Source organism: Sardina pilchardus, chromosome 14 (assembly GCF_963854185.1).
Source record: "Sardina pilchardus chromosome 14, fSarPil1.1, whole genome shotgun sequence".
In the NCBI taxonomy this organism is placed as follows: domain Eukaryota; kingdom Metazoa; phylum Chordata; class Actinopteri; order Clupeiformes; family Clupeidae; genus Sardina; species Sardina pilchardus.
In genome coordinates this window covers 33,410,010-33,427,437 of record NC_085007.1, presented here as the reverse complement: position 1 = coordinate 33,427,437, position 17,428 = coordinate 33,410,010, and the positions used below count along the sequence as shown (strand labels likewise).

At 41.4% G+C, this 17,428-nt stretch overlaps 1 protein-coding gene and 2 long non-coding RNA genes across 4 annotated transcripts in view; 2 read left to right on the top strand and 1 right to left on the bottom strand.

The window, feature by feature from the left end:
* Positions 1-816: 816 nt before the first annotated feature.
* Positions 817-9,759, bottom strand: LOC134101463 (uncharacterized). Its single transcript, XR_009941378.1, has 3 exons — positions 9,547-9,759; positions 1,145-1,308; positions 817-990 (listed from the first exon to the last, which is right to left on the bottom strand). It is a non-coding gene; the product is annotated as an uncharacterized LOC134101463 (long non-coding RNA).
* LOC134101130 (uncharacterized) lies at positions 6,095-7,688 on the top strand. The gene is made up of 3 exons (XR_009941350.1): positions 6,095-6,521; positions 7,006-7,067; positions 7,296-7,688. It is a non-coding gene; the product is annotated as an uncharacterized LOC134101130 (long non-coding RNA).
* Positions 9,760-15,124: 5,365 nt separating the features above from the next.
* The window catches only part of jmy (junction mediating and regulatory protein, p53 cofactor), a 57,567-nt gene continuing 55,263 nt past the window's right edge, over positions 15,125-17,428 (top strand). For both annotated transcript variants that reach the window (XM_062554047.1, XM_062554046.1), the window contains exon 1: positions 15,125-16,849. In XM_062554047.1, coding sequence (XP_062410031.1) covers positions 15,890-16,849 — 960 coding nt within the window. In that variant the 5' untranslated portion in view covers positions 15,125-15,889. The remainder of the gene's footprint in view (positions 16,850-17,428) is intronic.

Below are 17,428 nucleotides of genomic sequence, written 5' to 3'. Positions count from 1 at the left end.
CCACCGGTGTGGCCAACCGGCGAGTGAGGATTTGCCTTCAAAGATTGACTTGACTGACTGACTGACCAAATCTCAATCCAGATTCCAGATAAGATCTACCTTGGTAGAAAGATTGTGCACATTGAAAGAGACATTGATTCACACATTCAAGAACTTTGAATACACACACACACACATACATACATATTTTTTATTTATTTTGTATTTGGGGAAGAGCTCTTTGGGTGGTTTAATTTTATATTTACTGTTTGCACTTTATAGTGCTCTGATTTGTAGACAATAAACTTGTCATCTGTTCAATTGTACCCAACTCTCATTAGTCATTCATATTATTTATATAACCTTATACCAGCTCTTCGAACCTAGCAGATACAGCGCTTCACATTGTTCTTATTCTTAATTTAAGGAGTGAAAGCGCTACAGGCTCCAAAGTCATTCCCATGGTGAAGATGTTAAGCCACCATACTGGAAGACTTTGCACAACAATGGCAAACCACTTGGCGCTGAAACTGGCCACTAATGTGCAAAGTATTTTGAATGACAAGTTTGCCATTGTTGAAAAAATTACTGCTCTCAGTGTGGCAACGCTTGTGGACCCCAGGTAAAGTACTCTACGTGATACATTTGGCATAGTCTAAAATGACTGCTCCCAGTGTGAAAATTCTTTGGTAAAGTACTGTAATGGTAAATTTGGCAGTGTAAAATGACTGCTCCCAGTGTGAAAATTATTTTGGACCCCCAGGTACAAAGAGATGGGGTTCTGCAGTGCGAATGCATCTCAGGCTGCAGTAGAGAGACTCACCAGGGAATGTGCCAACATCATTCCACCACAATCACCACCACCACAACCATCCTCCTCACGGGGGTCTTCAGAGCAGGAGGACAATCTCTGGGGCCTGCTCGACAGCCACGTTGCCACACAACGTGTCTGTAATGCAACAGCTGGTGCCATAGCGGAGGTCCAGAGGTAAATTGTTGTGATTATTTTCCCTGCAGACATTTTGGGGGAAAATGTGTATATATATATATATGTTAATATATATACTGTAATTAAATAACCATTTTCCTTCTGCTTGTAGGTATTTGAAGGACGCACATTTACCAAGGTCCGAGGACCCACTGAAATACTGGAAAAACCACCAACCCGTATTTCCAAATGTATTTCATATAGCCATGCGTTATCTGTGCACTCCAGCATCTTCTGTGCCTTGTGAGAGGGTCTTCTCCAAGGCTGGGGAAGTAGTCAGCAGCCGACGAAACCGCCTCAAACCAAGCACTGTTGAACAAATTTTGTTTCTGAATAAAAATCTGGAAAGAAACACAACCACACAATAAACATTCCAAACTGTCTTTCACAATCCCTGTCTCTGCACAAGCACCTTCCCAGTCATTCACAATCCCAGTCACTGCACAAGCACCTCCTCCAAACCTCCTTTGTACAGTACACAAGCATCTCTGGACAAACTCTTGTAGGCCTATATTCCATGGACCTATAGCACAATCACTTTGCACAAGCCCCTTCATATTGCTTTCTGAATTGTAACCCAGTCTATAGCCTATTACATCTGCTGTATTCTTAGGATGCTGCTCAAAACGTGTTGCCATGTGTATAGGTTAATCAGCAATATTATTGTAACTTTGTTGCATCAATTACCGCGGAGTCAACTACACACGTTTATTGATAGAGCTGACTTATACGCACGCACGATACTTCACATGTAACAGTAGTGGGAATCATACCTCAGTCATCAGATAGCCTACGTGAGGAAAGGCAAGGCTATGTTGCGAAGAGATTAAATTAAAACGGCATAGGCCCATTAGCATTCACTGGAACATCGCGGGTATGAGTGTGGCTTGCAATTTATTTCATTAGCCTATGAAAATCAGCCTACTTACACCTGTACGTAATTTTACTGTTGCTGCAGTATATTGAATCCATACCTAAGTAGCCTACACATACAACATTCAAATTCCGATTGTTTATATTATTATATTATGTTATAGCCTATTCATTCAAACATAGGCTTTACAGTTTTAATTCAGTCTTGTCATGTCATGTTCATCATCTAATTCATGTTCAGTGTCATGCCATATGCACGTGTCCAGTCTATTTTCATAGATGTCACTGTGTTGTCTTTGATGCTTCGGATCATTTTGCGATACAATCAGGAAGAAGCTTCAGAAGCTTCACAAGGCTTCGTTCGCCCATCACTAACCCCAACCACGAGAACGCGCACAGATCTGAGCTGAAAGCCTAGTTTGATAAATTCATCGGTGAGTGAGTTTCGTAGTACCACTCATTTTTAGCGATCCAGGTTATCCTAAGAAAGCTTGGTTATGTTCAGCGAGATTCATAGTATACCCCACTGGTGGAAGGCTCTGGTGTGCTCACACACCTTCTTGCAGCAGAGCCTACACTGTTTGCTAGCCACCAAGCTGTTAAATAGGCTGCACTTGGGCCGGTTAACCAATTAAGGTCATTGCCCCGCCCCTCGTTAGCCAAGACAGGCCAGAGGGAAGATTCAGGGCCAGCAGTCAGTCTACCCTACTACAATTCCCATAGAGTTTACATTGAGACCCTTTGGCGGCAAAGATTAATTGTTACGTCAGTGCTCAGCTGTCAGTAATCAGATCTTTGCTGCGCTAAACCTGAATGTTATGTCTACTCATTAAGCTGTAACAGCTATGAAAACATTCTACCATGCCACTGCTGTCACAGACGTTATGGTCTTGTCTCCTGTTAGGCTACTCCTTACTTGATTTGTTTATATCGTTACCGGTTTGCTCTCGGTAACGTTATCAACAGCTAAAGACAATCTAACCTAACGTCAACGTAAATGTAACTCGGTATTTAGCTGACGACAACCAAACTTGCTCCAGCCAGGCTAGGTTTAACCTCGGGTAGGCTGCAAGGCCAACAGGGCTTACACAAGGGCTTTTAGCCATCTTGACAGAGCAGCCTACACGACACCGATCTTCACCCAGCGTTTTAAGTGAAGTCCAACCTGATAGACATTTAGGTTCAAGCCCTCTCTCACAGTCGTTTCTAGCACAAACTGCATTGCTATCATTTTCACGTTTGTTTGTTAGCAAGCTAGTTGTTTCAGCTATCAGGGACTTGCCAGCCAGGCAATCATTTAAAGCTGTCGGTATCATTCACAAATTAAAACCTTTGTTAACAGCTTATTGTACATTCCTATTAGGACAATCACACACCTGGAGACACTTCGAAGAATATAGCTCATCCTGTAATATAGCCTACACAAAATATCCTACATACTGTAAGTGTAACGGGTGCTAGCTGGTTAGCTATGCTGTAGAACGTTAACCTCAGTAAACCTCACTCCCCGACGCTTCAAGAGCGCTGCTGGCATGAAAGCTAGTAGCCTGTGCTTTTAGCTGGATTGTAGCACGCTCGACTCCCGATCCAAGGTGCTGCTGTCTCGCGGGTTCGAGTTCGGGCGTGTGCAGGGCTGGACCGCGGTGGTTCCACACAACGCAGGTTACATTGGTGCCGTGACCCGGATCGGGAGTGAGGTTTAGGGGGGTGAGTGTAACGGGTGCTAGCTGGTTAGCTATGCTGTAGAACGTTAGTAAACCTCACTCCCCGACGCTTCAAGAGCGCTGCTGGCATGAAAGCTAGTAGCCTGGGCTTTTAGCTGGATTGTTAGCGCGCTCGACTCCCAATCCAAGGTGCTGCTGTCTCGCGGGTTCGAGTCCGGGCGTGTGCAGGGCTGGACCGCGGTGGTTCCACACAACGCAGGTTACATAAGCTAACGTTACATTTGCAAGATATCCTACCTGTTGCTGCATCATCGTTGATTGGCGTTGTTTGAGATTGTATTCTGTATTCCAATGGTGTCTAAGTCTATAGCCTATCGCCTACTTTTAACCTGCATTAGTGTAGATATGAAGGCTGTAAGCTATCCTACCAGTCTTTTCACTGTAGGCTACTAAAGTGTCAGCTCTTGAAACTCGTTTGAAGCAACTTCATTTCAGTCTTTTAAATTAAGAGTTATTTTCCATAATAGCCTATAGGCTATCCACGATTTTGATGCATTTTCATAAATCACTTTTTAAATGTGACTTTCCTAGTAATTTTAGTGGAATTGTAATTGGGTTATTGTTATTTATCTATTCTTCTGTGTAGCCTTTGTCTTTTTAACTATAGGCCTAATACAATGTTTTACACAGTCAGCAACCTTTTTGCATTTACATGCAATGGTAATTCCTTCCATGGAATTACATTTTCTAGTTAAATATAAGGTAGCCCAAACACAGCATAGACTAAACATCATGTAGCCTAACTACTGTATAAATGCCGAAAATAAGGCATAGCTGGCATCGATCCGGTACGCAGTTCAATGCCGCATCTATACGGGACTGGGCCAGCGCTGTTCCTGTTCCAGTTCAGAGCCGTGAAACGGAGCCGGACCACTTCGTGGCCGATGTGCGTTTGGACGCTGGGCCGTGTCCGTTAAACGGATCAGATGCGGATGGAACGGTAGGTTTGGGCCAGATCCAGCCCAGTGTAGGTTAACATTTAGATATTTAGACCTTTTATTTTATTATTATTATTATTATTATTATTTATACATACTTTTCCCTCTTCTCTTCTCTCTGTTTTTATTATTATTGCTTTATAAATTGTTTATGTATTATTTTTCTTATTCTTGTTTTATTATTTTGATTATTGTTGTTATATGTTTTGTGACTCAGGGCATTGCTGTAAAAGAGCTTGATGCTCAGTCAATTTTCCCTGAATAAAAAACGGTTGATGATGATGATGAACTGTTTTGGTACGGGAATGGGCCAGCGCTGACCCATCTCCGGAGCAGAGCCATGAAACGAATCCTGACCACTATCGGCCCGTTGTGCGTTTGGACGCTGGGCCGTGTCCGTGAGATGGATCCGGGGCGGATCGCATGATAATTGTGGGCCAGGTTCACGCCAGAGTGGTTTTGCTGTCTGGGGAGTTATCGTAGGCCAATTTGGTGTGAATACCCACAAGGGAAATTCTCTTTTGACAGTGGCCTGATGGTACGCACACATGCAGGCGAGCCTGCTTAAAATGTAAACGTTCCAGTTTGTTCTGGCTTAGCTTTGACCATTTAAGGTCTACTACTAGGCCTACTTTAACATTTTGAACTGTTGTAGGCCTATTATGTTCACAGAATACATGTGACTTGGACTTAGATATTCTCAATAAAGTTATTTAAAATACATGTTATGTGCAAAATTCCATTTCTGAAAATAAAATACAAAAGTAAAAAAAAAAAAAAAGATTTATTGAGGTTTCATGATTTATTTGATTATCTAAAAATGTGTTTTCTACTTTCTTTTTAAAGTATATATTTTTGGCCTTTATTAGTACACTGTTAAAAATGGCTGTAGGTTTTACAGTACAGTACAATAAAATTCAACAGTATGATACCACTTCATATCATTACAGTACAGTGCTGTAGTTAATATTGCATTTTGGGTAATATTTGTGCTTACTGTAACCGAGCCTGATCAACATTTCTTTGCTGTAACTTTATTGTAACTTTGTTGCCACCTTGCTGTATTTAACAGCCACTACTGCCACCTCGCTCGCTAAAGTTTTGCCAACCGACGTTACGTCTCTGTTGTGTTGAAGACTGGACTGGCGAAGTTATGAATTTACTCCGAGTTATTGCAGTTTGGTGAGTTTGGTTTTCACATACATCAAGCTTTACCACGTATTGTGCAAGTTTACGTTCTAGTTCATGCAAATCTTTTCTTAAGTAGAAGATAAGTTTAATGGGTGCTTATGTGTTCTAGATAGCTAGTGCTAGCATGTAACCACAGCTATATAGGCGGGAGCTTACTACATATTAAATAACTACAGGGTGTTCGTTTAACTTGAACGTATCTTGTATTCTTTAAGCATTCATTTTAACGTGTATTCATTTGGAAATAGAAAATGTCGACATCTGTGTGAATGAACGATACGCTCGTCATAGGGAACGACGATTCATCTACTCGGTTAGACTAGCAGCTAGCCTCCCCAAAAGTCTGCTTGGCTAGACAGATTACCAGTGTGTGTGTGTGTGTGTGTGTATGAATAAAATTTTAGAGGTATAAAAATATCGGTATCTGGTGTTATTTACACTTAGAATACAGTAATTACGTGGTCTAGAATAACGATTGAAAACGACGATACTCTCGTCCCCCATAGGGAATGACGATTCAGGCTAACATTATTTTAGCACGTCAAATCTGTTCATGTTTGACCCTGTAGCTTAGTTGTCAGGCATAATTCGCCGTTTTTATATCATAGCGATACATGTGATTTTGTTTGAAGTAGCCCAACATTTATTTGCTAGCTGGAAATAATTAAGGAAAGTCTTCAAGAGTTGCTAATAGTATGGTTTTGTCTTTTTTTTTTTTTTACAGTGAGCGGAGCGGACAACTGATCCGAGGAGCACAGGCATACAAGTATGTCCATCCTAAACTACTGTTAACATCCTTCGACGGATTCTCTGTTCATTCTGGCTGATGTAAGTATTGTTGTTACAAACACATCTATCATCTTATCAAGCATTCTGCTTATCACACATCTATTCATTTTGGTTAAGTAATAGTAGGCTATTTCATTACAAACTCATATTACTGATGAATTGTACTGCTCTGCTGAGTAACATGCTTGGTAATGTTTTATTTGAAGGTGTCTACATAAGATTGACATGAGCCCGTCATAGACATGACATGATATTTATCATCAAAATGAATGACTGTTGTCAATGGGTGTTTTTTTTGTAATGTAAAGTTGACACTGTTTGAGGTGCATACATTACAAAAATTGAATGGCACTTAATGACAGTAGCCATAAATGTTCATGATACTTGTTATGTCCTGATGACAGGCTCATATCACACTTATGTTGACACTTTCAAATGGAGTGTTACCAAAGTTTTCACTGAAAAATATTGTGTAATGTACACCACTGAAAGTGTTTTTTGTTTGTTTGTTTGTTTTACATAGGTCACTGGCAGACATCGAGGGGGAAGAGAGTCTTCCAGACACACCCAGAATCATTATGCTTGGTATGTATATTTTTCTTCTTGATTTGTATGTACAGTTAAATCCATTTAATTCCTTTGAAATACACCTGTCTTGACTCACATATGAACTTCAGTCACATCCCATCCTTAATCCATAGGGTTTATGATGACATTGGTTCACTCTTTGCAGCAATAACAGCTTCAACTGTTTTGGGAAGACTTATCACAAGATTTAAGTATGTTCATGGGATTTTTTGACCATTCTTTCAGAAGCGCATTTTGGAGGTCACACACTGATGTTGGACGAGGCGACTGGCTCTCAGGATCCGCTCTAATTCATCCCAAAGGTGTTCTATTGAGTTGAGGTCAGGACCCTGTGCAGGCCAGTCAAGTTCATCCAGACCAAACTCTGTTATCCATGCCTTTATGGACCTTGCTTTGTGCACTGGTGCACTGTCATGTTGGAACAGGAAGGGGCCATCCCCGAGCTGGGCTTGGTCCCTTAGTTCCAGTGAAAGGAACTTTGAATGCTTTAGCATTAACCAAGAGATTTTGGACAATTCCAAGCTCCCAACTTTGTGAGAAGTGTGTGTGTGTGTGTGTTTGTGTGTGTGTGTGTGGCAGCCAGAGCCATAGAGGGATGGTGTTCTCTACCTCTTGTGACAGCAGTGATGTTTTTTTAATTACATGTTAAATGCAATAATATGAGTTGCAATAATATGAGTTGCTGAAGAATTAATAAATATATTTTATGTAAGATTGTGATGTGTTTCTTGATTCATGCATGTTGTAATCACTTACATGCTTAAGTCTAAATAAAAAAATAATAATATAATAAATTAATTAATGAAATAAATATTAAATGCAACTGAGGAATAGGTCAAATTTGAAAATAAAATAATAACAGCAAAGTACTGTATTGTCTTATAATTACTGTACACTACTGTAAACTACATTACAGTACTGTATTGCTCATTTAATATACAGTAAAGTTCTGGCAACCGTGCTGCCTGTACTGTACTGTAATTTTACAGGAATTTTTTTAACAGTGTATAGGACAGTGAAGAGATGGACAGGAAACAATTGGGAGAGAGAGATGGGGTGGGAATGGGATATGACCGCAGGCTGGATTCGAACCTGGGTCCCCATGGGCACTCGGACCCGTATATGGTACGGACGCTGTAGCCTGCTGCGCCACAGCGCCCCCACATCACTACTTTCTATCCATAATAGCCCTTCATTACGTTAACCTTTCCAACTCAACATACCATTTAAAGGAAATTTCCCTTCAGTCCATCTATCCACTTATTCAATAATTTTTCTTCTACACATTCAGGTCCATATTTCTTTTGAACATCCTGGATTATTTAACAATTTTACTATTACTGGTCCCCTTAGCAGTGTCCCTTTATATTTTTATAAGCCAATTATCTCACGCCTAAAACAGAGCAAAAATATCAGTGTACAGCAGCAATTTTCAATCAATCCCATCATATCAAGCGCTTAAAGGTTGGGTACGGAATTAGCAAAACGGACGGCAGAGTTTGAACATATACAACCTCAAGTCCCGCCCTCCATGCACGAGCGACAATTCAAATGCGCAGCGCGAGAGCGAGCCAGGCTAAATGAAATGCCAGCCTGGCGTCTACAGCACTATGAGCTCTAGTCTCCATACAATCACTCACATCAACTTCCCCAATTACATTCTTTATTCACCTCCAAAGGGTTGTAGTACATATGGTTCAGTAGCCATAGGTGTATATATTTGAACAGAATCTGGTTTGTTCTTACCAGGGCGATTATCTCCTGAAATATCCAAGTTTAGTGCTGGCCCGTTGGTTCGCCTATTCCACCGTAGCTCCAAGCTGTTAAGTTTCGATTTCATGTTTACAGCACTCTTCGTGTCACGGTAAAATGTAATTTTTGCTACATAGCTTATTTATTGCGTGGGTGATTGAGTTTCCGTAGATATCCGCTGCCTTAGTTAGTTTGTATAGAAATGAAGTGACACATACAACAAGAGGGGAACATTGACGTGCAGCAGCAGGCAGTTGGTTTCGTTTCAGCACTGACTCGCGGTCACCAGCTTTCGAAAGGGTCGCGCGCGGTGGGGAGGAGGAAGAGGAAGACGTTAGATTGACGAACGAGCTGTGAAATGATGGTATGGGGTGAGGAATTCTATTGGCTGGAGTTTTTCGAGCCCTGCCCGTTCCGCAGATGATTGACGTGTTTAATTTACATTTCAGTGCTTCCAACTTAGTGGCTATAAGTGGGTTAGGAATAGGATTTCAAGTGATTTTGCAAAAATGGCCAACAAAGCTCATTCCATACCCTACCTTTAAGCCAATCCTTCTGATTGCTTCTCTTAGCAGATCCTTTATCTATTGCTCTTCGGCTGTGCTCACAAGCCAACCTTCTGCCTTCCTACAAGCAGAGCAAGTTGCTTCGGTGGCACCCCGGTTCACACACATAAGCCTATTTTTTAACTACTGAGAGGTAGAGAAAAAATCGCTTCACTCACCACCCTCGGTGCCTGAGACCACAGAACAGTACAGTAGATACCGTATCCAAGGCACAGGATGATCCCCTCTGGCAAGGATGGGTCCCGCGGGCGTTGTTGCCTTTTTTCCACGGTCTTGTCCCAAGATCAAAAAGTGTGTCTGGGTCCTACGCCGTCCAGGTTTCACCACTGCGTCTTGAAGTTAGGTATCCCACCGCTGTCACCAAAATGTGGTCAAAAATCTCCAGGCACACTCAGGTGTGAGAAAACACTGCAGGTTTATTCACGATACCGGGAACAGGTCACTAGCCACATCATAGCTCTGATAACACTGAAGATCTCTAGGGCAAAGCCCATCTTATACATGTTAGTTACATTGTGGTAATTCAAATCACATGGGTAGCCTACAATGGTCTTTTCCAAAACTCCTCATACATGCAACAATACAACAATACGGCTACTGCCGTTCATTCCGACATACCGCATTCCGACATTGACGTCCAATTGTCGTAGTGGAGGCATGTCTCTTTAAGGGAAAAAGTCCCACCACTCCGACATTTTTTTTTTTTTTTCATGGTTGCAGTGGCGGTAGGCTATAACTTTTTTTTCAAACAACGTGCCATTCCGACATGAGGTAATTAATAGGATATTAATGTCATAACTATATCCAATTGTGTAAAATAATAAAGATTCACATTTAAAATGTAATTGTGAAGACTTCTTGATATGGTTATGTGTCTGTTGCGTGCGCGACTCGGGGAAGTGAAAGTGAAAGCAGTGGCAAGTTTTTTTCTCTGTCTCATTATTCGCGGACTAAAGGCTGGCTTACATTGCACGATTTTGACCTGTTTTAACAGTCGGCGACTACATTTCCAAAATCGGGCGGCAATCTTGGGAGTTGTCTACTAGAATCGCAGCGCGCTCCCGTCATCTAAATCGTTTAGTGTAAGGTGCCAATCTTAGCGGTTTTAGGTCCGTCGGAGGCAGTCTTTTTCTAGTTTTGCCGTTACGACAATATCAAACATGTTTGATATTATCGGAAGTCTTTTCAGTCGTGGCTCATGCAAATAGTGACGTGAACATTAAAAACCAATAGTAACCACGGTCGAACATGAAACAGGAAGGGGCAAAATAGGCGACAGCTGTAGCCTATATGATTATTTGTTATTTCATTTCTTATAATTTATTAGACGGCTGTTCTACGTGACAGAACAACTCTATATCTGTTAGTGATGTCACACATCAAACAATGCTGCAGAAACGCGAAAAAATTACTTTGATATGAGTAGGCTATCATGTGAGTTCCTGTTAATGATGACGTGTAGCCTATTGCACGATGGAAATAATTTGAAGGAATCTAGCAGCAGTCTTGTAAATAGTGACCCACAGTCTTTGCAAAATCCTAATCTGAGACTGGCCTGTGACTAGACTGTGACTAGAAACTCAATGAATTGTCTTTAGATGTGAGAGGGTCTGAGACAGTAGTCTTTCAAAAATCTTTTCCAAATCTTTGCAAAGTCTGTCAATGTAAGGTAGGCTTAAGGCTGGCTTACATTGCACGATTTTGGTCTGTTTTAACAGTCGGCGACTAAATTTCCACAATCGGGCGGAAATCTTGGGAGTTGTACTGAAATCGCAGCGCGCTCCCGTCATCTAAATCGTTTAGTGTAAGGTGCCAATCTTAGCTGTTTTAAGTCCGTCGGAGTCAGTCTTTTTCTAGTTTTGCCGTTACGACAATATCAAACATGTTTGATATTATCGGAAGTCTTTTCAGTCGTGGCTCATGCAAATAGTGACGTGAACATTAAAAACCAATAGTAACCTTGCGCGAATATGAAACAGGAAGGGGCAAAATAGGCGACAGCTGTAGCCTTTATGATTATTTGTTATTTCATTTCTTATAATTTATTAGTCGGCTGTTCTACGTGACAGGACAACTCTATATCTGTTAGTGATGTCACACATCAAACAATGCTGCAGAAACGCGAAAAAAATACTTTGATATGAGTAGGCTATCATGTGATTTCCTGTGAATGATGACGTGTAGCCTATTGCACGATGGGAATAATTTGAAGGAATCTAGCAGCAGTCTTGTAAATAGTGACCCACAGTCTTTGCAAAATCCTAATCTGAGACTGGCCTGTGACTAAAAACTCAATGAATTGTCGCTAGATGTGAGAGGGTCTGAGACTGTAGTTTTTCAAAAATCTTTTCCAAATCTTTGCAAAGTCTGGCAATGTAAGGTAGGCTTTAAGTGGAGCTAAATTAAGTTATTACTTTGCCGTCACTTCGTCTGTTTTTATGGCTTAGAAAGTTGTATTTGGTATCTGTGGATAACTCTAGCTCTCCTCTTTTATCTGACATGCAAGCCATATCTTTTTGACCACGGTTTCACGAGTAAATCAAACGAAAGTAGCGGTAGCCGAAGCTATGACTGCGTTTACATGCACTTTAGTATCCCGGTTACGATCAGGGTTTTGGAGTAGGCTATTCCGGTTTTGGATTTGCACATGTAAACATCATACCCCGATTTCGGAACCCCGGATAAGCCCTTATCCAGGTTACGAGTATTCCGGTTATGCTAGGTGGCGTACTCCCAGAGAAACCGGGATACTGTTCCATGTATCCACGATATTCCGCAGCCCAACAATGGGGGTCGCCATGACACCGAGACGGTTTTCTATTTCCGGCGAAGCTGCATTGTATCTGTTTTAACGTGACGGTTTACGGTGCTAACATATCATAACGCATATAAAAGTAAACTTTTCTATTTTATATCGGTTATATATGATGTAGTATATACATGCTGAGGGCAGAATTGTCAATATTTCGAAAGAAATCTAAGTTGAGGCATAATCTAGTTAGCTACGGAGAACGCACATGTTAACAGAATGAACGGAAGTTGAAAACAGTATCGTAACCATCGCAACGATACATATTTCCGGGTTAAGGAAAGAGGTGGATACACCTTATGCCGGTTTCTCAGGCAAAACACGTAGAACTATTACATTAGTAACCGGGATACGGAGTGCTAAAAGAACTTTAGCGTTGGTAACCAGAATCAAAGATTCTAGAAGAGCTCTGTTCTAGAATTTTTGACCGGAATACTGTTATTCGTCATGTAAACAGGGATATTAATGACCGGGTTTCTCTGTGTTCATGTAAACACCATATCCTGAATATGATAAAAATCGGGATAAGCCTCATAACCGGAATACTAAAGTGCATGTAAACGCAGTCTATATGATTCTTATTTGTTTGTCACTTCGTCTGTTTTTATAACACAAAAAAGGATCGATGTTTGGTATCAATGGAAAGCTCTGTTTCTCCTCTTTCATTTGATATGCGTGTTATGTCTGCGATGCCTGGTCCCCGGAGTAATTCAAGCGAGAGCAGTGGCTGCGTGGGTGAACGCAGAGCAATATAGACTGTAAATATGATATACTTTGATTTAAATTCATGATTTTATTTTTTATTTTCATACTTGATCGTACAGACACGTGTCTAGTCTTGTAATATAGGTCTCATCTCGCTGTGACTAATAATCGCGGAGCAATGTAAAAGAGAAGAATGGGTGTGTTTTTTGACGCACTTTGCGTCCGTCGGGCTCATAGGGCCCGTTAAATTGACTTGGAAAAAAAAATAGGATTTGTAAACTGTCGGAATGGGGGTACTAAAATGTGTCGGATTGGCAGCATGTCGAAATAGCAGCATGTCGAAATAGAGGCATGTCTAAATGGAAGCATGTCGTAGTGGTGGCATGTCTAAGTGGCAGCATGTAACCCAACAATACATGGACACTTCTTGGACATAGAATAGAAATAGAATAGAATATATACTTTTTTGATCCCGTGAGGGAAATTCAGTTCTCTGCATTTAACCCAATTTAACCGAATTAGTGAACACTCAGCACACAGTGAACACACAGTGAGGTGAATCACACAACCCAGAGCAGTGAGCTGCCTGCCCAACCAGCGGCGCTCGGGGAGCAGTGAGGGGTTAGGTGCCTTGCTCAAGGGCACTTCAGCCGTGGTGGACTGGTCGGGGATCGAACCGGCAACCCTCCGGTTACAAGCCCGATGCGCTAACCCGTACACCACGGCTGCCCCATAGCATGTGATCCATGTGCCATACGCAAGTCATGCGGGCACTCCAAGTAAGCAAGATAATACAGTACATATAATGTACATCCCTCACAATTTTCTTCTGTCAGGGTCTTCCTATATTACTGCCTCAGGCAGAATACCCTTAGCTTGTGACAAAAGGGGGTAGCAAGACCTTCATTAGAAAGTTGTGACATGGAGAGAGCAAATGACAGACAAAGCAAAGTTGATGCACAGTATTGAATGTATAGAAAAGCATACAAATAATATATGAAAATATAATGTTAATCACTTCTATGTAATAAATGTTAATTAACATTCACTTCTAACAAGATTTGTTAGTAATCCAAAATTTCTACAACACCCCCATTCATTTCAATGGGAATGCTAGGCTAGTGAAAATTGCCAAAATGTAACGATTTTTTCAGGCTTCAGCATGGCGTTTCAAGGGGCTTGTTTCCGGTACCGTTTTACTTTTAGCCAATTAAGTGCCAGGTTACTGATTGACGTAAGGTACAGAAGGAGAGCTCGTGCCCACAAGCTCGTACATGAGCTGAGAGTGGAACAGCCACCAATCATCAGCATGAGGAAAACGGCACCGGACATGATGTATTTCTGGAAAATGGCGATGAGGAAGTGCCTTGCCAGACGAGTGGACAAGGGGGTCTACCGATTTATATTTTGTGGAACATACTTTTTTTCAAGGTCAAAGGTAGCAATTTCCTATGCATTATTGGGATTTACTAGGTGAAATAGGTAAAATGTTAAACTATAGGCCTAGATATATCAAATTGAAACTTTTACAGTTGTTTACTAACATTAAGGCAAATATTTTTTTGTATTGCAAGTTTTCTGAAATGTGATGTTTAGATAAGCAAATGAGACCAGTTTTAGCCTAGGCCTACTTAAATATGCTGTAATTTGCATAGCCTATATTTCTAGAAAACAAAATCTGAACAATAGGTAGGCCTACAATCAGCTTCAAAATAATTGCTGCATTTTCCAGACAAATTGGTTATGCTACTTTATCAATTTCTGTAACTTGCTTTTTACTGTCTGTCTAGATCTCTTGTTATCAAAGATTCTAGAAGAGCTTGCTTGTTATCAAAGATCCTTCATTATTGCCGCTTTAACCCTATGCTTTAACCCTCTCTGTTGTTATCATAGGTTGTTATCAAGGTAACGAGATATGCTAGCGGTGCCTCTCATGTAAAGCTTATACGTCCTCAGTCTATGGTCCTCCCTCGCTCCTCGGGCCTCGATCCTCACTGATCTACATAAAGAATGATGGGGCGGCAACAACGATAGTCTATCCCTTCGTCTATCTTTCTTTATGTAGATCAGTGAGGATTGAGGCCCGAGGAGCGAGGGAGGACAACATTACATGAGAGGCACCCTAGGTTGCTAGTGGTCAAAGACGTCACTACGTATGCAGCGTGTCCCACGTGTAGATGTTTACGCCGCTTGCCTTCATCAGCGTCATCAGCAGCGACTGACTCGCCATCCCTCCCTGACCACCGAGAAGTATGGATTATCCATCGGAAACCAAAGAGAAATAATATGAGATTTCGTCGTTCAACGTTAAATTATGTCGATTAAAGATACCATGATAGCGTTATTAGTTTCGGTTACATGCGGTCTTACTAAATGATTCGTTGACGGAAAAGCAGCCATCCCTTTCCACCACTAGTTACCAGTTTCATGGATTTACAGCATAGGCAGCAAACACTCGTGTCCTTGTAAACAGACCCTCACACGTGACAATGGGAGCTGCGACTCAGCGTTGTTCGTAGAGTACAAAAGAGCTAACGCAGCCCTCGAACATTAATTTAAACTAACGGGTGAGATTCAACAATGGCTGAAAGTAAGGGCGTTTGTTGTCGGGCAAGGGAAAGTTTCAGTGTCGATAAAGAAAAAACAACGAAGTTAAAAATCAGGTGCATGTTTTGTGTGAAGGATTTAACGTTAACATTTACTGTAGCTAGCAGATAGGAAGCTAACATATTTTAGCTTGCAATTCGTCTAGCATATCGATGTCCTCTTAAATTGTTAATTATGACGACCCTCTGAATTATAAGACGACGTTATACCGACAAACTAACCGTTCGTCTCTCCATCGGGGTATATCAATCTTGAATTATAACTTAAGCATTGGTGTGTGCAAACCTAGTTAACTAAATGAGATAGCTAGCGTGCTAACTGAAGTAATTCGATAGTTTTAACCACTGGATGAGACTGGAATAGCCAGATAACGTTGATAAATGCCAGCAGTTTTCTGCGCTAACGGTAATCTGTTAGATCAAATGTCATTCGCCATGGAAGATTCTATAGAGTCCGGTTGGGTCTCTGTGCGCCCAAATGTCTTTGATGAGAAGGAAAAACACAAATTCGTCTTTATTGTCGCCTGGAATGATATTGAAGGAAAGTTTGCCATTACTTGCCATAATAGAACTATTCAAAAGAGGACTGCAGTAAGAGATTCTCTCGTTGAAGCTGCCGAGAGTGAATTCGTTTCCGCGAAGGGTGAAGAAAAGAAACCAGCAGCAGATAAACAGAAGTATTCACGCGAAAGTCTCATCAAGGAGAATATTGTTCAGAGTCCCTCAACAGAGCGAACGGAAATATGCGTCCCCACAACGTCAGGGGAGATCCCGATGATGGGACTACATGTTAAAAAGAGCCATATTAGGGAGAAACCCGTGGAGACGAAGCCAGTAAGAAGTCATACTAATGGAAAACTAACGTTACCCGTAGACGACTCTAAAGTTTCCAATATTAAAGTCATTGACCCATCCACCCCAATTGGTGAGACCCGATCTCCATCTGACAACCCAGGGGGCTTGGACGATTCAGACACTTTTGTAAGGCAGGATTTCAGCTGGGCCAGCTTGTTCTCATTTCAAGACATGCGAACCGTTCACCTGCAACTCTGTTCGGTCAACTCTGACCTGGAACCATGTTTGCCTCCTTTCCCAGAGGAACATGCAGGAATGTGGACTGTGCTGTTTGGGGTCCCAGAGCTCACCCAGCGAGAGACTGAGACTCTATGCTACCAGCTGCAGGTCTACTTGGGTCATGCCCTAGACACCTGTGGGTGGAAGATCCTCTCGCAGGTGCTGTTTGCGGATGGTGACTCCGAGGAGTACTATGAGAGTTTGAGTGAGCTTCGTCAAACTGGCTACGAGGAAGCTCTTCACAGAGCCAAAAGACACTTGCATGAGGTACTGATTCTATCAACTAAATATTTTTTTCTTTACAGGTTATGGTCTGGTAGTAAGTAAGTAAGTAAGTATTTTCAAGGGTACATATAAGTATAGTACATAAGAGTATACTCTTTCCATCATGTGAGGCAGTATTTCCCCTAGAGTTTTTTCAGCAGTGATTCTAGGGTCTGTCAATCACCTGCATGCCCCCCCGGAAGAAAATGTTTAATTGCATCAATCTGCTATTTGAAAATAAATTCAGAGGTTTCACTTTTTTTTTTTTTAATCTATGGATGGAAATATTTCTGCTATAGCCTAAACTAATTTTAGCCATGCACAGAGTTGGAATAGTTTTGATGATACTTCAATAAGTTCACAACCACAACGCATATTTTACAATTCAGAAATAGCCTAGTCAAAAATATGGGATACTCTATGGCTAAGCAATGTACAAAAATGTTTGTAGGCTACTGACATGATGGTTAACTTTTAGGGGTGTGAAGATTAACCGATACGTATCGGTAATCATTCGGAACGTTCAAAATGCGACTGCATCGGTAGGCAAACCCCTGGATCGGTTTAAATGTACTATGCATC